Consider the following 21809-nt stretch of genomic DNA (forward strand, 5'->3'; position numbering starts at 1 on the left):
AGATTTCTGCCACCATGCTGTAAAATACACAATCTCCTAGTTATTTTTAAAAGTGATTATCAACATTATTGCATAAAAAAATAGGCAGCAAATTTGCATCAAGTTGGATTTTTAATGAAGCATGTACAAACTCGTGATTCATCTTTGTAAGCACTGTAACAACTACAGTTAATTTGCTTGTGAGAGGATTGCAAGAAAAACTGCACGCTGTCTTTTAGCATCAGTTCAAATACACACATTAGCACATTAGAAATTTAGTCATTGTTTTCTCTGAAATCATATTTTTAACCACTCAAACTAAACTCACAACAGTGGTTAATGTACATTTTTTACATTTATTGCATATTTCACAAAACCCCGGAAGTTAAAACTACATCAGAAAAACTACTTTGAGCCTTATTTCCTCAAGGAATCCCAAAATAATTTTTCTATTCCGAATGTGTGCCGACTGAATGCAAAACATTTTAAGGTGATCCTCCCAGTGGCAGCTCCCTGCTGTTTGCTCATAGTCTCTTTTTAAATGGTCTCAAATCTTAAAGGTTTGCTTCACCTGTCCCCATCACGCTAATACAAAGGAGGTTGCTTCTTGTTGTCTACCCTAATTAGATTAGACAAATCCTGCAAACCCATGTAAAGTTATTTTTAAAACCTGTAACTGTCTGCACGGACAGCTATGTTGCTAACATATCAGTGATTTATCAGTGCTATCACCACTACCCACTTCCTTTCTGTTGATTCCATAGTAGATACCTGCAAGACACTGAGGTGTAAATATTTTTTTTCTTGTTTGGATGAACTGTATTTTCCTTTTTTTTTAAAAAGTTGCTTCACTGGCTCATCTGTACATGACTATATTTTAAAAAACATAATCAGATTCTTGTTTTTAATTGGCTTCATAACCATCACAGGGTTGTGCAGTACCTGTGTTACAGAGTGGTCTGATATGAAGATGATCCTTCCTCTGAGCTGCTATGCAGTAATGGCTGTCTCTCCCCGTAGCTTGATGCTCTCTTCTTCCTCTGATTGCGCTTCCATTTCCGTCTTGCAAAAACAATGATTACTGCGATGATTGCAGCAATCAGAGCTCCCAGAATCCCGGCACCCACGAGCCACTGCCAGATCTGTTGTGCCTGCTGGAGGTAGGGGTTCAGGAACTCTTGAACAAACCTCTGACCTATGGTGAGACAGATAGGATAGGACAGTAAAGCTTAAAGAAAAGGCCATTTAGGAGATATGTTTACAGTTATGCACTGACCTGGGTCCAACAGATAGGCATATTCATATCCAAGAGCCTTATTGGACAGGAAATAATCTCCGTTTCTATAAAGAGGCAGGAAGGGAACCATATAATAGCCATCATTGTGACCAATAGGGGCATTGGTGCGTGGGTAGCTGTTTCGTGGAGGCTGGTGGTTCCTGAGCCAGCGCTCATAGATACTAATGAAGAGAAGAAGTGAATAAGAAGAGAAAAGGGACAGAAACAAAAACCTACATGAAAAAATTGAATATATATCATGATTCTACATGATATGCAACTTTTCATCCTTACATCTTCTCTAGGTCTCGCTACTTTTATCTTTCTCACTGCATTACACCCAGTGTGTGCAGTTTACCTTTTGCCAATAATATGGGCGGATAAGTGTTACTATACCTGTCAATGAAAGCATGATGTAGCAGGAATATTGGGTCATTAGCTGAACCCTGTACTGATGACATGGAACCGTTCATGAACATATGCAAGGCGTTGTGCAAGGTGCTCTGGCCTGACACGGCCATACCCGTCTGCGGACTTGCAAAACCTGCAGAAGGTGCATGATACAGGAATGGCAACAATGTTTACACAGGAAAATAACACTCAGGGATGAATTTAGTAGTAAACAGTTTGTAGGTTTATATGAGAAAAGTGTTTGTGCAGAGAAAAACGTGAGCTTGGTGGAACAAAAAGGAGAAGGAACTGAGATATATTACGACTTAAAAGTCTTACAGCTCACCTGTGCGACCAAAAAATGTAATTTATTATAATTAATTTCAAAAGTTCTCTGAGACAACGGGGGAATCATTTTCATATTAAATACATTTGAAGGTTTAACAGAATTGATGTCCTGATGAAAGAATGTCCTCTTTCACACCTCGTTCAAATGCACTTGATATAATTTAATTCAGGACTCGGCTTAAGGGGCAGCCTGTGATTTACAACAAAACTGGAAGCATATCTAATGATATAACGTGTGCAGGATGTGTTAAACTCCAACAATAAATACATAAAATAACTAGCAGGTTTTAGTGTCGATGTCTGCATTAGAGTTTGCAATTCCTTGTACACACACTGGTTTGTATCTACCTTTTGTGTTTCCAATGTGCCAGTGCTCATTCACAAGCTTAGTAAGATTAAGCTGAACTTTGGTGATTAAACATGAAAGAAGAAAGGACTAACACAAATGTATGTGCGTGTCTGCCTCTCACTCCTACCCTCTAGGACATTTCTAAAGCTCATGTTGGCAAATCGGTCCATGGGTCCTGTCTCGTACTCGGGGAGGCCCACAGCGAACTCCACATCATCTGAATTGGGAAGTCGTTGCACACGATTGGTATCATGGTTGCCGGGATTACGTAACAATGGACCCTCCCCCGTGGCATTACATAATGCTTCTCGGCTGTTATACTCCTCTGACTGGGTGCAGATAACCTATACAAATGTATAAATGCAAAAGCGTAAACATACATGTTTCTTGGGCTGTTATAGCTCACAAACCTGCGGGCCTCCATAAGGCTTTAATATGGCTTTCTTACAAATAGTAAATGGGCATTAATAGGCATTAGTGAAAACTAATGGAACTCTCTGAGTATTCAGAACAATGCTGCTTTCAAAAATCACAACTTTAAAATAAAAATCTCTCAAATAGTTGGATTAACAGGATGAACCAACTTAATCCTGTGGGCTTGTTTTTACAAGAAAATGAACTTTCAGTGAGTTAATGTATAAAAACTGTTTAAAGGACCACATATAATCAAATATGGGTATTTCCGTTCTAAGACACACTGAAACCCAGGGCATGAGGATCAATTTTTCTTACCTTCCATGATGAGAAGACAGAGGCAGTGCTGATGAGGTTGGGATTAAGGGAGTTGCGTCCACCCATCAAGGCATCGGTACACACGTCACAGGTCTGGGAGTTCCTCCAGTCCCAGTATGGGATGGTGAAATTAAAATCTCCTGTTAGCTTCCTGATCTCATTCTCCCAGTGAAGCAGGAAGACTCTGTGCCAGGGCAGAAATGCTGCAGATTCATGAGCAAAATCGATATCTTGCCATACATTCCCTGGTCCTCCCAGGAGGGCATCTCGGGACACATAGTAGTGCATCCACACAAAAAGGTCATAGGTGTTGATCTCAGAGAACATGGGGTTCTCACCATTTTCTCCCATCTGTGCCCTTGTGCCAGTGGCAATGACATAGTCACGATTGATGGTGTTTTTACCCAGGTTCAGATAGGAGATGAACTTCTGCTGTTCAGCAGTCGACATAGTCAGGATGTTCCTGCGCACTGATTCCCTGTACTCAGCACAGTTTGAACCCCAGTAACCAAACCTACACTCGCCACAGTTAAAACCTCCATAGTTTCCAGCACAGCGGCACGTCCGGTTGAAGAAAGCTAAAGGCCAACGCTCTCTGTCATCGATCCCACTGTGAGGGTACTGGGGTCCATGTGGCTCGTCTGAAATGACCACATCTGTGCAGAAACCGCGGCCTGACAGGGCACCGCAGGCTGAGCCATCTCCATCCCACAATGGACAGCACTCTTTGGTCCGCAGTCCTTCTGAAGTGGCACAAGGGCGAGGAAACTGGCTTACACAAGCCCCAATCAGCTGTAAGAAAACTAAAGACATACACAGTCTTCTCATGGTGAAAAGTCAAAGGCACTCCACTCAGGGGGAATATAAATTCTTGTTAAAAGTGTGAGAACCTCTTGTCCTCACAGAAGGTTAGGGAGAGCAAAAAGCAGCACCAGCAAATAAATTCACTTACAAAAAGTTACTTCCAGTTAAGCAGAGAAATACAGGCTCACACATTTCCAACTTTTGCTGTTTCCCCCCCTTTTTTCTGTTTTGTAATATCTACTCCTCTAACCTGCCATCTAACTAGCTACCAAACCTCCCTCAACCCTTACACTCATACACCCAGCCAACAGCCCCTTGTTCTCTGCCTACTCATTGAGCTGTTTTAGGGGGCTGTCCTCTAAAAAGTGTGTGATCTCACGCAGCATCACATGCTCAGGATAATATTCTTATTTCACTTTGTCTAGAGACCAGCTGACCTCTACTCCACTTCACCTCGGGCAGAAATGTCTGTTGTGTGTGTGTGTGTGTGTGTGTGTGTGTGTGTGTGTGTGTGTGTGTGTGTGTGTGTGTGTACAGCACTCCCCTCCCTTGGGCAAAGCCTCTCCGGGAATTTATGCATGATCCGATGTGCTACAGAAACGTGTGACAGAAAGGAGCAGAAGTTGAGGAGGTGGGAGAGCGATACCGGACAGTGTATTAATGAAAGCCAGGCTTGAATTTAAATATTAAGACAGTGTGTTAGGATGGGATGAGTTTGTGCTTCTACTTGGTCTTTTTATGATGTTAAAGAAAGCAAAAGTGTAATCTGCTACCTTCAGCAATTATGTTTAGTACTGTCTCAGAATATCTCAGAATATGTGCTCTAATAAAATTGGTACTATTAAAGTTTAATATATTAAACATGACATTTTATTCAATCTGCCATGTTATATCATGACACATCAAACCTCTTTTAGAAAAGGTTCGATTGAGCTTCACTATAATTTGACAAAATAATATAACGGTCTCTGTCACAGAAGGTGTTTTAAACTCTTTTAACTCATAATGAAGAATGGGGAGGGGGGGGGGATTATGTCCTTTACAGACCATTATGAGTTAAAGGTGATAGGATTAAACATAATCATAAGTGTACTTTGTGGTGGTTAAATACTTCCACACACTGATGTGGCATGTAGAGCAGTAACATTAAGGACTATGTTGATATTTCAACCTACATTAAAGCCAACACTAATGCTGAGGAAATAGACTAATTCTACCCTTTATTTTTAGGAAACAAGGCCATTTTTGTAATAAACATACAAATAATATTTTTTTCTGATATATAAAGATTACCTCTGTGACTGGAATTTTAGTTCAGATGCATGCAGGCTGCATAAGAGTCTTGTGTGATATTTCATTTTGACCTAATTTCATGCCCCATCAATAAGAGTGAAAGGGGTGAATTGTTTTTCTGTTGCACAAATATACAGGTTGTTACTGACACTGAAAACACTAGTTCATCCACATGGAATCATGAATGAAACCTTTAATGCTGCTGCTGTTTGACAGCAATCATGTTGAAAACTCAACCTTTTAGTCCAAAAGAGGAAAAAGTACAGTAAAATTGTTACGGTTGCTTTGCCTTTCAAGTCTTTAATTGCAAATGAAATGGAAGAGTGAATAGATATGAAGTTGTAGTCATACTTTCCACCAAATGATTAAGATGCTTTGTGTAATAAATACAGTGTATTAATTGTTAATATATTGACAGTGTATTAATAGTATGTAGAAGACGTTTATAGCTGATAAAATACACTTAAAGGCTAATTGCATAAGAAGTGAAATGTAATAATGGGTCTTTGTCAGTATAGCCTCATGGTACACACCACATGGTACATCGTGACGATCAGCTGTACGTGGAAACTTCCAGGAGGAGAAAGAGAGAGATTTTTTCTCCACAAGTTCCGTTCAGACTGGTACAGTACTCAGGGCAGAAAGTCATCTGCGCAAGCTTTAGGATCACAAGCCGGTCACATGCTACCGTAGCCAGGCACGGGATGCAGCTTATCTCGCCGCAGGAGCGCAGTGGAGCGCACAGGAATGACCATCACACGATAAACCTGCCCGCAGGGCTCCTCTGAGAGAGACAAGGGCACACACAGAGTGTTTGAAAAAGTACTTTTATTTGAACTTACCAAGAATTTAACCTGAAATTACAACAGTAGGCTTCAGTAACTCCTGAATAACTCGGAAACAACGTGACGTCGAGTAATGGCTTCGGATTGAGACATTCCCATAAAACTTTTTTTTCCTGTTTCATCCAGACACAAGAGGGCAGCATGAGCCATTTGAAGATAGACCACCAGGGAAGTTGCCTGTCACAGCACGATTACTGCACGCAGTCAGAGTCCTCCTCATCATGCGTAATAAGATAACAGAGGAGGTAGATGACGGCTGATTTGTCTAGCTGGAGGGGATTCTTACGGTTGTTTTACGTTTGACATCTCACAAAACTCCCGCAGGCTTTTAAAAGCCAACCTGTACAAAACTGACCTCCACAGATCAACGAGGAAGTTGTCTTTGTTTTTCTTTTAATGACATCTAATGTGTACTTGAAAATCTGTAAAAAGAAGAAAAGAAAATCACAAGAAGAATTTCAGCTCAGTCTTGAAAACAGACCTAACTGCACCTGTCGCATCTCATCTGTGTGTGTGTGCATGCTTGTGCAGAAGAGATACTCAAAAGCTATTATTTTCATAAACTATGAGCTCAAGCTTCTAATCTTTATCCAGAAACAGTTTCTATAAATGAAACCTCAAGTTGTGGAGACCCCCCCCCCCCCCCCTTTTGCTTGTCTTCCTTTTTAAAATATGATATACTTTCCTTGCGATTTTACAAAGTTTTATTATTTTATTTCTGCAGGGCAAAGCTAACGCAGAGCTGCAGTCTCCCCAATCTCTGTGCCATCCCTGTTATCACAGCATCCTGGTAGTCAGAGACACCGTGACAGCTTGTCAACCTGTGCTGACAGTTTACATCTACACTGAGGCTGCTTTTCAGAATGTACGCACCCAGTATCTGGAACAGCCTGCCTGCAGAATTGAGAGCAACCTCCCTGAAATCCTTTAAAATTTAAATTTACATTTCCCTGGATATATTATAAAAAATATACACACCATTTTGATTTATTGCATTGCCAAACCCACAGTGACTGCAGTGAGTTTTTTCGAAATAGATCTGCCAATGATGTGAGACTTTTTCTTTCTTACTGGTTTTTCACTTGTTTCAACTTTTTTGCAGAACTTCTCCACGATGTGTAAAGTACGTGGACAGATCTGTCTTTTGTGCTATATGTGCTTGATGACAAATCTGCAGTCTACTTAAGTCATATTAAAACCCACTCTCCACTTGTTCAATGAAACAGCAGCCACATTACACGTTTCATAACTGACGTCCTCATTTCTCTTTTGGCATTGTGCAATTTGTAGGTTTTTTTCCCCTCTATTTGTCCTACTTAGAGTGGGAATATCACAGAGAAGTGACAACCCTGTAAATCAGCTATGTGTCTATGGCAACCACGGGTATCCACTGTTATTTTGAAATGCCATTGAATAATTGATTTTCCGACTGTGACTGTGAGTCTGTTGTGCTTGTGATTTGCGGAGGAGTGTCGTTAAAAAGACTTTTACCCTATAGATGTTATATGTGTCTGATGCACAGTATTACACACTGATTACACAAACGCACATACAGAGTGCAGGTGTGTTTTGCAGGGTGAATTTTTCTTGGGATGATTCATTTGTCACTCCAGTTATATTTTCTGTCCGCTCTGTGCAACGACAAACTCTGTTGAACAGTATCAGGGTCAGAAAAATGCTCCAGATGATTCAGTGGATGATTTTTCTCCATCATATCATTCAGTCCAGTTCTCCATCATTTGACACAGTTCATCCTAACACATGTCATTGATTTGTCTCAGCTTCATCAATATTAATTCACTTATTGATCCAATCTTGCATCAACAGGTTTTCAGTGTCTCTGCGAGTGATTAACGACTTTAATCTCTCTCCATGTGTGCGTGCATGTGTGAAGGAAAGATTAGTTGGCATCAAATGAGACAAGCTGAACTGATCAATTAGATGCTTGTTGATTTTATGTTTTACTATAAAAGTGAAGGGTTGCTATGGAAATGGCATCTGAGATCTGCCATCCATACAATTAAGCGTGAGATCCAATGTTCATTTATCTTGAACAGGTCTGTTAACCTATTGAGGTGACCCTAACATTGACCTTATGAAATCAGAATATCGACACATCTGGTATGTGTGTGCCCAGAGTTCATTAAATGTAACATTTTACATCAAAAGTGGAAATTTTGAATCCAATATCTTGTATCTTGGGACATTTTTTTGAGTGTGCTTGATTTTAATTGAGTGCTACCTGAGGCATTGGATATTTTTGTTTTTGTCCCATTATGCACAGAGATTTCTCCAAATTCTCTGAAATTATTTAAAATATTACGTATTGTCGATGATTTGACGAATAAAGTATTTGCATTCTGAAATGGTTCCACAATTTGCAATCATTTTTTGAGGTTTTTTTTTTTTTAGAGATTGGTGAACTGTTGTCCTTTTTTTACTTCTGAGAAACTCTCTAAGATGCTCTCTCTATACACAGTCATGTTACTGACCTGTTGCTAATTAACCTAACTAGTTGCAAAACATTTCCCCAACTGTTTCTTTTGTTGCCCCAAAACCCTAATCTTGCTTCCATCAATTTCAAAATGAGCTCATATTTTTCCTTAAATTATACATTTTCTCAGTTTATAAATTTGCCTGTTGTTGATAAAATAAGGGTTTATGATATTTGCAAACCATTCTATTCTGTTTTTATGTACATTTTTACACAGCATCCCAATGTTTTCACAACTGGAGCTGTGCATACAGTTATTGCAATCTGTCTCCCATAGTCCTTTTGCACTTAGTCAATTTCTTAATGCTGTATTCAGTGATTGGTAACCAAGTGGTGTTTATCAGACTGGTATCAATGCAGTCATTAGTAACTGGAAAATGTATGACACATCTGGTATGATTGAAAAAGGAGCAAATGTTGAACCTCAATTGCAAATTGTTATCATTAAAGAAGTTTACTAAGTGGTAATTGTATACAGCGAAACCTAATAGACACCTGCTTGGCTAATTGAATTACAGCCTGGCATCCACATTTAAGAACCCAATACAAGACTAAAAAAAAAGAAGAAAGAAATGCGACATCATCCATTTTTATTTTCAGTGACAGGTTTGATTTTCTTGGACATGCATAGATATTCTGCCAGAAACCGTTTAACTAGGTGCAGCACAACCTTCCCCAAACTGCAACCTCTCACCCAGTTCACTGGTCCTCAGCTGCCCATCATCATTCTGGTCTGCACCTGCATCTATAAACATTATTTACACATTTGGGGTTTTGGTCCGTGTCACTTATAAATGCCATCTGTCTATGCCAAATATGGCCTCACATCAGAACACTCCTACCTTTGTGGTTTGTTCTTGAACATTAGCCATAAAGGTTGAATTCATGCTGAGTCCTTTTCCCCATTCAGAAGCCTGCACTTACTCATCTGTTTTTAATACAAGCTTGCACAGAAAATTGTGTTTTGTGTCATTTTTATAAGAGAGGGCAAACACCACATCTGCTGCGCTGCTCTTCCTGTACCTGCTACTGCTGCAACTGTGAAGTCTCACAGACTTGTTTCTCACATATTCAGGCAATTTCTTATCATTTGTAAGCCATGCTGCATCTGTTGCATTGCTCACAGGTACCTCCACTTTTAAAGGTAGCCTACTTCACTTGATTCATTAGATTAAGCACACATTTTACCAACTTGAAAATAGAAACATTGTAGTAGATAAAGACACCATGCAGTTTTTAAACATATCTACAGTGCTGCACAGCCTTGTAGAAGCTTTGAATAAACGATATATTCACTAGTGTCAATGGAAGTTTGCATTCGAGTCTTGAGGCAGTTGTCACTTATGGGGAGTTTTACCCATTTTCTGACCCTTGGAAGACTACAAACACACATAGATAATGTGAGAGTCTGTTCATGCGTGCATGTGAACTCTTATGTTTTCCTGTCAGCCCATGTGCTCATGTCAAAGCAAGCTTAGAAGGGTGAGGAGGAAGTGAGAGATAAAAGTCAGTAAGGCTATCACTGCAACATCTAAAGCCTGTCCAGCCTGCATGTGTGTGTGCATGCTTGCGTGTATGTCTATGTGCTTTTAATGGTCTACTAATCCCAAATGCATTTGGCTGGCAAACTAATCCAATGCTTGTCTAGCCAAGCTCTAAAACCCACTTCTATCCCACACTGCCATCTCCCTGCCTCTCCCCTCGATCCCTGCTTCTCTCTATCAACATCTATCTCCAGATGGTATCTTGGAGGTAGGTGTGATAGAGAAAGCGGGAGAGACAGACAGACAGAGAAAGAGAGGGCGGATGACCTCAACGGAGCCTCCTCATTGGAGCGCGTGGCGCGCTAGAGAGAGAGAGAGAGGAGAGGGGGTTCATTTGTTGCCATAGTGAAAAAGTAGATTAACCACCGCGAGCACAGTGCCCTGACGGACTCGTGAGGGATGCTGTGTTTCTCTGGGAACATACACCTGTCCCGCAAGCAAAGGTAGGCTACAACTTCTCTTCTTCTCCTTTCGTGGACAGAGTCAGGCATAATGGCACGAGGACGGCGTGGATTACCTGATGAATTCTCGTTTTTCCTCCCTAAACCACACGACTTTTGCGTCTCAATGTGCGAGGAGACACTTCCTCAAACGACCGGCTTTTACACCCAATAGGCCCATTTATGAGAGGAAAGCCAACACGAAAAGAACAGCAAACCTGTCTTTTATGTGAGAAAGAAAGAGCCACATAGCAGATGAATTTTTTTTTATTGTTATTGTATATAAAAAAGCATATGTTGATGAAATCATAAAATTGGGTTTTATTTTCTATAATTTATTGAATCGAGATATTTAAAAGGACTCGCAAACTTAATTTAAATTCAAAGATGCCATTACAAATGCAAAACTAGGTTTTCTTTCTAAGCTAAAGCTAAAATTAGTTAATGGCAGTATCTGTGTTAAAGCCTGTGCCCAGAGACATTTGCAGGAAAGCGCGATGTTTCTATTACATTTGCATTGATTTATTTCTAATTTTTAAATCTTTAATGATTTGATCTCCGTGGGTCTTTTAGGTGGACGCCAGCCAAAGCAGTAGGTTAATGGCTCTTTACTCATCTGACCGCTATGAAACTTCAAATGCTATCGATCTCATCCATAGTGCCGTCGTCTCAGCCCACAGTTTCACCTCTGAAGTCTGTTTGATCAGAGAGGAGACAGACTCTCATAGTCTAGCCCATCATCTTCTTCCTACATTATGAGGCAGTGCAGCTCACGGGGCAAAGATTTTGTGTTGCCTACTTTTACTCTACAGTATCCGGATCCACTTTTTGGTTGTAGCTGGGCAATTAGAGATGCGTGGGAGTGAAGGAATTAAGAACGAAAATAGCGACACACGGAGAAAACACGTAGGCTACATGCGACATAGGAAGTTAGACAGTGGGCTCACAAAATCAGTAAGCTCCATCATCGCACTGATCAGTGTTGTACTCGTGGATTTCACTCGGTCACGTCCTCTCCATTGTGGGATGCGCGCTTTGGTGAGAGCAAAGTTGGACAGTGTAGTTTAAGTTTTAAAGAAAAAAGTGTGTGTGTGTGTGTGTGTGTGTGTGTGTGTGTGTGTGTGTGTGTGAGTGTGAGTGTGTGTGTGTGGTGGGGGGGGGGGTCAACTCTTCTTTGATCTGCTGAATTACACTCAAACCTGAGTTTTTTGAGTTTTCCTCTCTAGAGTGTTACAGTATCTCAGTAACTTTAGGCATTTTGTAACTGCTTATTTTGAAGGTGAGGCTGGACTGAACATCCACTGTCACCTGTAAAGGTTGTTGGTGGCTTGTGTGTGTGTTAGGGAAGGAAGAAGCTGGAATCAATCAGTTGCCACAGAAGAAATAAAACAAAATTTTTAATGCACTGTTTTATACTTTCATACTGAGCTCACTGAACGCTGCTGTAGTAACAAGAGACATTTGATTGATTTATTCTGGTTTAATTCTGGAATAGTGAGAAGAATGTTGAATGCTCACGACAGAAATAATCAGTGTCTGTCTTTGGACATTTCAACTTTAAAACTGAACTCTGAGGACCTCAAAGGTGCTCAAACAATACTTTGTTGGGTAATTTTGCTTATTATTCATAATATTACTTAGCGCTTCTAAACCAATAGATAAGAGAACACAGAAAGAATGTCTTTGGGAGTGTCCAATAGAGTTTACTGAATGCTTTAAAAATGAATCAAAACAACACAATGTATGGAGCAGGAGAATGCCCAATGGATGGATGTTAAAATGAAACATACCTGAACAAAACTGTCATTAGCAAAATTAGTTCAGATATTTTGGGCGTCCATGATTTGGGCTTGTTCCAGTGTATCCCAAAGATCATGGACAGATCTGGGGAGTTTTCATTGTCCTGTTCCTGATTTTTCCCTAGCGGTTTTTGCAGTTTCTCCAAGCATATTATCCTGCTTGGGGAGACTGCTGCAACATAACCAATTCTGTTTCATTCCAGCTCAGAGGAGGCTTGTTTTTGGTGGAATATAGCGTTCATGCCATGCTATGGTTACACAGGGGCATTGCTTGTGTTTTAACAGAGCTTTGCTTGTTAATCTAGGAAATTTCCCACGTTACCAAAGTGTGCTACGCCCGTCAGGTACAGTACAAACCGTTCATATTTTCAATCATCCAGGGCTTGATTTGTTCCCATTCCAGCTGGAATAGCATGGACCAGGACCACTCTGCATCAAAGCTGGGCACATGCCAGATCCACTATGTTAAAGCAACAACAAGAAAATAGTGATCAGAGACAGTCTTAGCGACAGTCTTACAACCATAACATAACATTTCAGGTTGTGAAAATGTTGTGTGCACCACACACACACACACACACACACACACACACACACACACACACACACACACACACACACACACACACACACACTTTGGCCACTGGTGGACTCCATAAAGCTAAAGGCATTCAAAAAATACTACCCTGTGATGTAAATGGATTAGCCTAACAGTTGTAGGGTATTGTCTTACATGAGAATGAAATAAAACTATAAATCTCTGCAGATAAACCCCGACACTCGAAGGATTACTCTACCGTCGACAGTACAGCTGTACAGTATGTCTATTATTCACAGCAAGACTTTTGCGATTTGTCTTCATTCTCTCCACATCAGGTCAATGGGAGGAGAGGGCAGGATGATGTGGTAAGATGGATGAAGTGAAGAAAAAAACATGAGAAAAAGAAAGTGAATGACCCATGGGCACGCTGTCTCAATCATAAACAGCAAAGGGATGGGGGGGGGAGAAAAGTGGAGGGAAATGGGGAAGTGGGTGTTTAAGTGCAATTGGATATAGGGAAAACTGCAGAAAAATGGTGGCTACATTTGCAAAGATGGAGAGCAGGAGGGGGCAAAGAAAGTGGGGTCTGCGGAGGATGAGATACGGGGGAGAGAGGCTGAGAAGAGGGAGGAAAAGGGGGCGGGATGAAGAAGAGGTGTTTGGAGAGAGGCTCAGGTGTGCGTGACTGGAAAACGGAGGAAGCTCGGAAGCTGCACAGCGACCAAAGGCAGCTTGACATTGGACTCCACATTATTAGCCGCGTCTTTGCTCCACGGTAGGAACTTGCACACCGGTTATCAAACGGGACCGTGCCAGTGCTGTTGGAGGGGCACGTAGGCTCCTATAGGTAAGGCTTGAGATCCAGTTTTTGCATGCACATAGCCTGTATTCTGCTCAGACTCATATTGTCGCACTTTGTTATAACCCACTGTTCTTGCAGTATTCCTGAATGGACTTGCAATTACACGTGGCTTACTTATCCTTGAATTACACGGGTTCGCTGTAACCTAGTTAAAGAAAGCAGCCAATTGCGCTGATGTATGGGAGAAACAAGCATGCCACTGAGACAGAGGACGGCCAGAGAGGCGGTTTTCACCGGCGAGTGTTGTAGCTGTGCTCATTTCAGACCGTGTCTCTTTCATGTTTCGCACCTTTCGATCTCGTTTTCGGATCTGTGCAGATGATGGACTCTCCCCCCCCCCCCTTTTTCCCCCTCTTCTTGCGGTTAACGGATGCAGCGCTGCGCCAGTCGATGTTGTTGTCTGTGGATTTGATTTCTCCTTGGAGAGACTCAGTTTGAGCAGACGCTGTACGTGCCTGTCAGCGATTAAGCACTTGCAAAGCGTCACATCATTCAATAAATTACTTTAAATTGATGGTACAGGAAGACCAACGAAACCACAAAGGATTAAAAAGGACACAAATAAATAAATAAATAAATAAATGCACCTGGCTGAAAACTGCCGATAGTCTTACTACTAATGGAGACTGCGAGTCCCAGATAAGTGCTGTAAGGTCACATCTTGTTTTGGGGGAGTTGTGCAGGCGCCTTGTCTCGTGTGGCTGCAGCGGTTTAAGTCTTTACTGACTAAGCCTTGTTGGCGTGACGATGCATGTGTGATATTTGTATCCCATTTATACCGGGAGCTTTTTGGTCATTCGTCCTCAAAGGCAGGCCTGCACTATACCTATTAGCTATAAAATGCCCATATAAGCTATGTCACTGTGGTGCACTGGAGTTATAGAGGTTTAATGCTGTTTAGTGGTTCTTTTACTTAGTGGGTGTGTTTGTGTCTCCAAGCCTTGGCGCTTTTCTTCATCACTCATCTGTGGCACTGAGATGATTCTAGAGACAAGGCAGCAATTACAAAAATAAATCTTTAGTCTTCTTAAAACCTGCAGATGCACATTGTGTCAAAGGGTTTGTGCAGAAAAAACTAAAAAAAAAGCAACAGCAACAATAACGAGCATCTCTTTAGCTGGGAATAGGAGGCACATGGAGAGAACCATTGTTCCAAGCCCAATCAGCAAAAGCCTTCCCTGCATAAGTGAATGTGCACACAACACAGAAAAGCAATATGACCCATTTCAGATACCAGCAAGTAATTTGAAAAAAACACCATTATGCCAGATCATTTTGCCCGTCCGTTCCTGTTGACAGTTTATGTTTCATGTTATTATTTTATGTGGTATGTTGCAGTATAGTATTGCAGCTCCTGTTTCTCTCGGTTGTCTAAAAACACCTTGCGAGCATTGAAGTAATTCTTTATTAATGTCAGGATTACGTCTGGTGAACATTTTGTTTTTCATACAAAATGATTCAAATCAAAGACTTCTGATAACATTTCAGACTTAAATGTCATGTTTACTCAAACCTTTTTATAAAGGCTGCAAACACCCCAAAAATATTCCCCTCAAAATGTTTTACAGGGGGATTTTTTGAGAGAACCTGTCAAATATTAGTTTTCTTTGACCACCAATGTACTCAGAGAAAAGGCAACAAAACATCTTTTGTGTAGATATCCATTTATCTTGACACATGTCACATGACACATGTCAAAACTTGTGTGCCGTTAAATGAGCGCGCTGGAGAAATAGGCTATGTGGGTAAACGCACATCCATTTGTATTTGGCACACTTCATTTGACATGATATGTGTCTCTCTCTGTGGGATCGTGTGTTGTTAATAATGGCGGTGAGCTTACTGATGTACATCTGTCTTAGGATGCTTTCTTCTTCTCCCCTCATTTAACCTGTCAGAATGTGCAGTCAGCGGAGAGCTTTTACAGTCAAACGCAAACTGCTCAGATGATGGAAAGCACAACTATAATCTGTTCTGAAAACTCCAGACATCGCCCCCTCACCCCATCATTAAATGCAAACACAAACGTCTGTGCGTCATACAGGACAAGATAAAGAGGATAAATGCATTTGTCTACAAGCCATGCGTCTAAATTTAGTGTAATTCTTAACGCCCCTGTTTAATACGCAGTAAATTAAATGCTTTCTCAACACATAAAGCAGTATGCTAGGCGGGGAGGGGGAGGGAGAGTGTTTGTTACTGCCTGTGTTGTGTGTTTCTGTCTGTGTAAAAGTTGATTTGGATGGTTTTATAATCCCCGTGTGTATAGTTTGGATAGAGCTAGAGATATAAATGCCTAATGGCGTGAGCAAGATGTTTGTTTAGGGAATAAGGATTTGACTTTCTTTTCAGTTCGGCCAACAAGAGAATGATACGGGGGGAGGGACAGACAGACACAGTGTATCTGTCTGACTGAGTGTGCAATGCAGAAGCAGTGGATCGTTCAAGGGAGGGAGAGAAATGATGAAATGAACGTGGTGAAGCGGTTTTGGTGTGGGGGTAATGTGTGTCTGCTGTGCAGTGAAATTCTAGGGAGAGATTCTTCTATGAGGATTCTTCATCTTCATCTTTGTATTAACGTGTCAGTAGAAAGACAAAAGAGGAGGCCAAGAAAGAGACAGAGTTGCGTCACTGATGGAGAGGGAGTGCATGTGAGACAGAGCAGAGTTTTGTTTGATTTGTTCATTACTGGAGCAGCAGTTAGCCCTGTTGCCATCCTGACACTGTCACGTTAATTACGTACAGAGAGACTCTGTCCCCTGGTGCCTCTTTTTTTAATCGTTCATGCCTTCTTCTTCTATCCCCTACTCTGTCTCTGTCTTCCTCTACCTTCTTCAGCATACACTGTGTTTCTTCCTCCTCATTTCCTCTCCTTGCAGTGGTCCTCCATCTGCCTTTTTTGTTCGCTCGTTTTCTCTCTCTTCCCCCAAACAGCAGTCTGCTAACCGCCCGACATCCCTGCCACGACCTTGATCCTGTTTTGCATAAGCAGTGGATGCCATCCTCTGCTGAACTGTCCCAGCTCCCCTGCTGTTTACGGTCAATTAAATTTCTCAGTTGCAGTGAAGGAAAGTATTTGTGCAGCTTCGGGGTTAGGCAAATTACAAGTCTTACCCATTAATGCAGAGGGATGGCTACTTGAAAGTTTACCCAAAGGATGAAACTGATGCCCCCGCACTTGGCTGACTGTTAAACACAGGGCGCTTGGTGTACATCGCTTAGCTAGATATGTCCCATATGCTGTTTTGAATCATCCACTTAGTAGCTGACTTGCCCACGTCTTGCAAATAGGAATTCTTTACTGTTGCCTAAACTCTGCACTTCATTAAAGGAATCCTTTCTATAATTTATAATAACAAGACACATGGAGTGCTCAGCGTTCTTTGCCAGAACAAAAAGAATACAAAATACCCCTGAAAGCACTGCTTTTTTGCCAGAAGGATGTATAGCAGTCTTGGTACAGTTCGAAAACAATTTAAATTGTAATGATAAAAACACAACGGGGGCTTAGTTTAGAGAGAACACCCAAAATTCACAATTAGAGTAATACCATTAAAGCAGCAAGAGAATTAGCTATAACATGCCCTCAAATTTGATTTGGAGAGAGTCGGGGGGCAGACACTTGAGGATTGACTTGTGGTATGCCATGTTAATGGTTTTACTTGGTACTCATCATTGGTTTCAAACAGTGCTGCTAATCTTCAAGGACCAAAAACATAAAAAGGAATTAAAGAGAAAAAAGGGACCTCTAATGGGTTTATGTACACTTGTTGGCATTGTGGTTGTTGTGCACTGTGTAAAACACCTCACAGCAGCTGTGAGGTGTGACACAGCTGCTGGCAAATGCAATGATCAATATTTTGATTTTATTTGCACAATTTGCATTTATATTAGCGACTAAATGATTAGACTGACAAAAAGTGAGGTAGAAAATACAAACTTAGGTGCTAATGTCCTGTTTTCTGGACTTTCCAAACAGTAGCTGAAAAAAAGCAGAACATCACTTAATATGATTCAAAAAATGCACTATTCAATCTGAGCTCTAGGGCGCCGAGCCAGTACTTGCATGTTCAGTGCTGTGAAAATTTGACCCCTTCCTGATTTCTCACGTTTTTGCTTATCTCACTTATATATTTCAGATCATCAACCTAATTTTTTATTAGACAAAGATAACCAGAGTAAATACAAAATACAGTAAATCATGATTCACCTGGCTCTGTGTAAAAAATAAAGTAATTGTCTCCCTATGTTAAATCGTAATTACATACCTTGAAAAGTTTAAATTCACAAGCCACACCAAGGCTTTTCCAGGCATCTGTTGGTCTGGAAAGGGTTACAAAGCCATTTCTAAGGCTGAATACTAACTTAACATAACCATAGAGGGAGCTGTTATCCAAAATTGGAAGAAACTTGGAATAGTGGCGAGCCTTCCCAGGAGTGCCTGGATGACCAACATTACTCCCATAACTCATGCAGGAGGTCACAAAAGAACCCAGAACAACATCTAAAGAACTACAGGCCTCACTTGCTTAGGTTAAGGTCAGACTTATGGTTTAATAATAAGAAAGACATTGGATAAAATGGCATCCATGGAAGAGTTCCAAGGAGAAAACCATTGCTGACCAAGAAGAGCACAAAGGCTCGACTCACATTTATCAAATAACATCTTGAAGATCTCCAACACCTTTGTGAAAATATTCTGTGGACAGACGAGACAAAAACGGAACTTTTCTGAAGGTTTAAGTCCTGTTATATCTGGATAAAACTAAAATCATTTAATAAAAGAATACCATACCAGCTGTCAAAGACGGTGGGGGTAGTGTGATGGTCTGGGCCTGCTTTGCTGCTTCAAGATCCAGACAACAAGCCATAATTATGCTCTCTACCAGAAAACCCTGAAGAAGAATGTCTGGGTTATGTAGCAGAACATGGATCTAAAATATACGACCAAGTCCACCCTTCAATGGGTAACGCCCCCCCCCCCCAGACATAACAAAGATTTTTGAGTCCAGACTTAGATCAGCTTGTGATGGTTTGGCATAACCTTAAACACGCTGTTCATGCCTGCCTTAGTTTTTAGGTTTAGAGGGGAATTACTTTTTGATATGGCTGTAGGTAGCTTTGGATGGCTTATTCCTTTTAATAAATTCAATCGTATATGTTACAAATAAATGGTGCTGTCGTAAAGCAAAGAAATGTGTCGGCAAAGCTCCTTGGCCTAACCGTTGTTATTTAGTGAAGTATGGCAAGTGTGGAGTAATGTATGTGTAATGTGTTTGCCAGTAAGAAGGCTGTAAAACCGACAATGATTCAGATCTCTAGGGTGAAATAAACAGTTCGGGCAACCACTCTCATGATGTGAAGCATTCTTCACTTTAACACAGTGCTTCCTGGTACAGTGAAAAGCTGCTATTTCTGTCCTTCTTCTGTGCAGTTTTCTCACTTTGCAAAACTATCCATTTGTACCAGGTTGGACCATTTTTGTCACCGCTGTTGTACTTTTATTCAACCACAAGTTTTATGAATACATATTAAAGACCCAGGTTATTATACGTGATGCTAAATTTCTAGCTAAATGTTATGACCATAGCTTTACATAAACATGTCTGTCTATCACCGATTCCTCTGCCTTTTAATTTGACGATCCAGGAGTTATTACAGTCAGTGGGATTTAACCCGAATTTTCTTTTACATTTCCCAGGTTGCACCGCTGCACCTATACCAGCCATTGCAGTGATGGTCCCACCTTGAAATCCAGACGGAGCAAAAACGAGTCAAAAGAAAGGATCGTTCTGAGGTCTTCAGTTTTCGAAAACTCCTCTGTGCCATAAGCTCATGCCATGGCCAGGAAAACAGTTTCTCGGAAAAGTAGTTCCCTGTGACGGATCCACAATACAAAGTTGAGGTCTGCTTCTTCTTAGTAACCCAAAAGGACCAAGATGATGTTTTGGCTGCTGCTAGTTCTGTCCATTTGGCTGGGTCCCAATCAAGCCGACTCTGCTCAGACCAATGAACGGCGAGTTGTAGCACACATGCCTGGTGACATAATCATCGGAGCATTGTTCTCTGTACATCACCAGCCTACTGCTGATAAGGTAAACTGAAGTGGTTGTGTGGTTAATACTGGTATAAATGAATCATGTGTAGCTAAATTGATTACATTTTACTTCAACTGACCTTGTGTAATTATTGCTGGATTTCAGACAAACACCATGAAATGATATAGAAATTAATACTTTTAACACAGCGACAGAAAATTTATACATTTTGTCCAATCTCCTGTACCAAAGGTTATAATGTTGCTCTGGTTCTGAGACCCAAAGAATGCTTTCAATTTGTAGAATGGGTAGCTCTCTGTGAGTCCGTCAACATTTAAGTTCCATTAGCTGCCCCGGGAACCAGAAGTCACCCACTGACATTTAAGCTTTTTCCATCTCATTAAGGATAATTGCAAACAGGAAAAATCAGAACAAGGCAGCTATGTGAATACAAAACCAATATTATTCCAACAGTGAAGCACCTGTGTATTAAAAAGCACGGTCTCTTGCATTCATATGGGTAAAAATAACCATTTATAATAATCTAAATGTCACTTCACTTTGGCTTGATTCCTATCTCCTTTGTGTTGTCTAATCAGGTGCATGAACGCAAATGTGGTGCGGTGCGAGAGCAGTATGGCATCCAAAGGGTGGAGGCCATGATGCATACACTGGACCGCATTAATGCTGACCCGCACATCCTTCCCAACATCAGCCTGGGCTGTGAGATCAGGGACTCCTGCTGGCACTCGGCTGTGGCTCTGGAGCAGAGCATCGAGTTCATACGCGACTCGCTGGTCTCCTCTGATGAGGCCGAGGAGTGGGGCGGCGGAACTTCTTGGGGAGGCGGAGGAGGGACGCTAAAGTGCTCAGACCCCTCTGCCACTCCAATGCGGGGGAAGAAACCTATTGTGGGTTTAATTGGACCTGGCTCAAGCTCAGTGGCCATCCAGGTCCAGAACCTGCTACAGCTATTCAACATACCACAGATTGCCTACTCTGCCACCAGTATGGACCTCAGCGATAAGGTGAGCTCTGTTCCTTGTAGACGAATGCTACTGAAGCTCTACAGTTGCATACAAATAAATATTATATAAGAATCAATTACAGAGAAAATCTATTACTGCCACTTTTAATTATGCGAAGTTATTCATTACTCACCGAGTTGAATGCCCTGCATGCTCCTGCAAAACACAGCTTGACGCTCCTTTTGTTTCTGTTGTTCCAGAGCCTTTACAAATACTTTATGCGGGTGGTGCCTTCAGATGCCCAGCAGGCAAGAGCTATGGTGGACATTGTCAAGAGATACAACTGGAGCTACGTGTCTGCAATACACACAGAAGGTACGGTCACCCACGCAGACTCTTATGTTTTTCTTTTGTCCTTTTCTCTCTTTTTCTCTGTGTTTGCCTCATTATACTGTGTTCTTGGCTCCTCTTTATATTTATTTGCCTGAAATACCTTCGAACGCAGCCATGTCCAAGCTAAAAGACATCTGAAATCTGTGATGCCTCAATAAAAAAATAACAAAAAACCAGCACTTTCTCATAAATTCCAGCTAAAAAGAAAAAGAGGTAAAATTGTCTTTGAAACAAGGCAAGGAGTCTTATGAGCACAAGGATGTGAAGGAAGAGGGGAGTTGCAAATACAACTGACGAGATCAGCCACGGCGTAGCAACGCTGCAGCAGAGAGCGAAGGAGAAGTGGTTATTACAGAGATGAGGTTTCGGCTTATGAAAGGAAATGCGTTAAAATGGAATTACTGTAGATGGGTTAAAGCTACCTCTATGTCAAGAAGCTGATGGAGAGTAGATCAGAAGGTGATGACTGGAGGACAAAAGGGTCGTGAGAACTAAAAATTATGCTAGAGATCGAACTCTCAAAATAAATGCCTCCATCCTCAATGGAAAACAACAAGGGAAAAGCATGTGAAAACCTGGAGGAGGATTGTGTAGTACAGACAGAGAGAGTACTTGCAGGATTTGCGTGACTCATTCATTCACTCTCTCACCCTGAAGTTATCGGTGAGTTGAGTCACTTGGTTCACTGGTGGAAGATGCTGAAGATAGTGCAAC

The 21809-nt window shown here is 41.2% G+C and overlaps 2 protein-coding genes across 2 annotated transcripts in view; one reads left to right on the top strand and one right to left on the bottom strand.

Moving 5' to 3' along the window:
• Positions 1-98: 98 nt before the first annotated feature.
• tyr (tyrosinase) lies at positions 99-4169 on the bottom strand. The gene is made up of 5 exons (XM_005720711.1): positions 3075-4169; positions 2470-2686; positions 1652-1799; positions 1256-1437; positions 99-1174 (listed from the first exon to the last, which is right to left on the bottom strand). The coding sequence occupies exons 1-5, from the start codon at positions 3900-3902 to the stop codon at positions 927-929; spliced, it is 1623 nt and encodes a 540-aa protein (XP_005720768.1). The 5' UTR covers positions 3903-4169; the 3' UTR covers positions 99-926.
• Positions 4170-10426: 6257 nt separating this feature from the next.
• grm5b (glutamate receptor, metabotropic 5b) overlaps positions 10427-21809 on the top strand; it is a 76648-nt gene continuing 65265 nt past the window's right edge. The window contains exons 1-4 of the mRNA XM_005720712.1: positions 10427-10497; positions 19398-19791; positions 20334-20762; positions 20963-21077. Coding sequence (XP_005720769.1) covers positions 19636-19791; positions 20334-20762; positions 20963-21077 — 700 coding nt within the window. The 5' untranslated portion in view covers positions 10427-10497; positions 19398-19635. The remainder of the gene's footprint in view (positions 10498-19397; positions 19792-20333; positions 20763-20962; positions 21078-21809) is intronic.

This window comes from Pundamilia nyererei, unplaced genomic scaffold, assembly GCF_000239375.1.
Source record: "Pundamilia nyererei isolate P.nyererei 1_Seehausen unplaced genomic scaffold, PunNye1.0 scaffold00003, whole genome shotgun sequence".
Classification (NCBI taxonomy): Eukaryota; Metazoa; Chordata; class Actinopteri; order Cichliformes; family Cichlidae; genus Pundamilia; species Pundamilia nyererei.

Bases quoted from the DNA above. Each gene is read 5' to 3' on its own strand.
- tyr (XM_005720711.1), bottom strand. From the start codon at position 3,902: ATGAGAAGACTGTGTATGTCTTTAGTTTTCTTACAGCTGATTGGGGCT. The intron at 2,687-3,074 runs GTAAGAAAAATT...ACATTTGTATAG, and splicing joins CTGTCTTCTCATCATGGAAG to GTTATCTGCACCCAGTCAGA. The intron at 1,438-1,651 runs GTATAGTAACAC...TCTCTTCATTAG, and splicing joins CATCATGCTTTCATTGACAG to TATCTATGAGCGCTGGCTCA.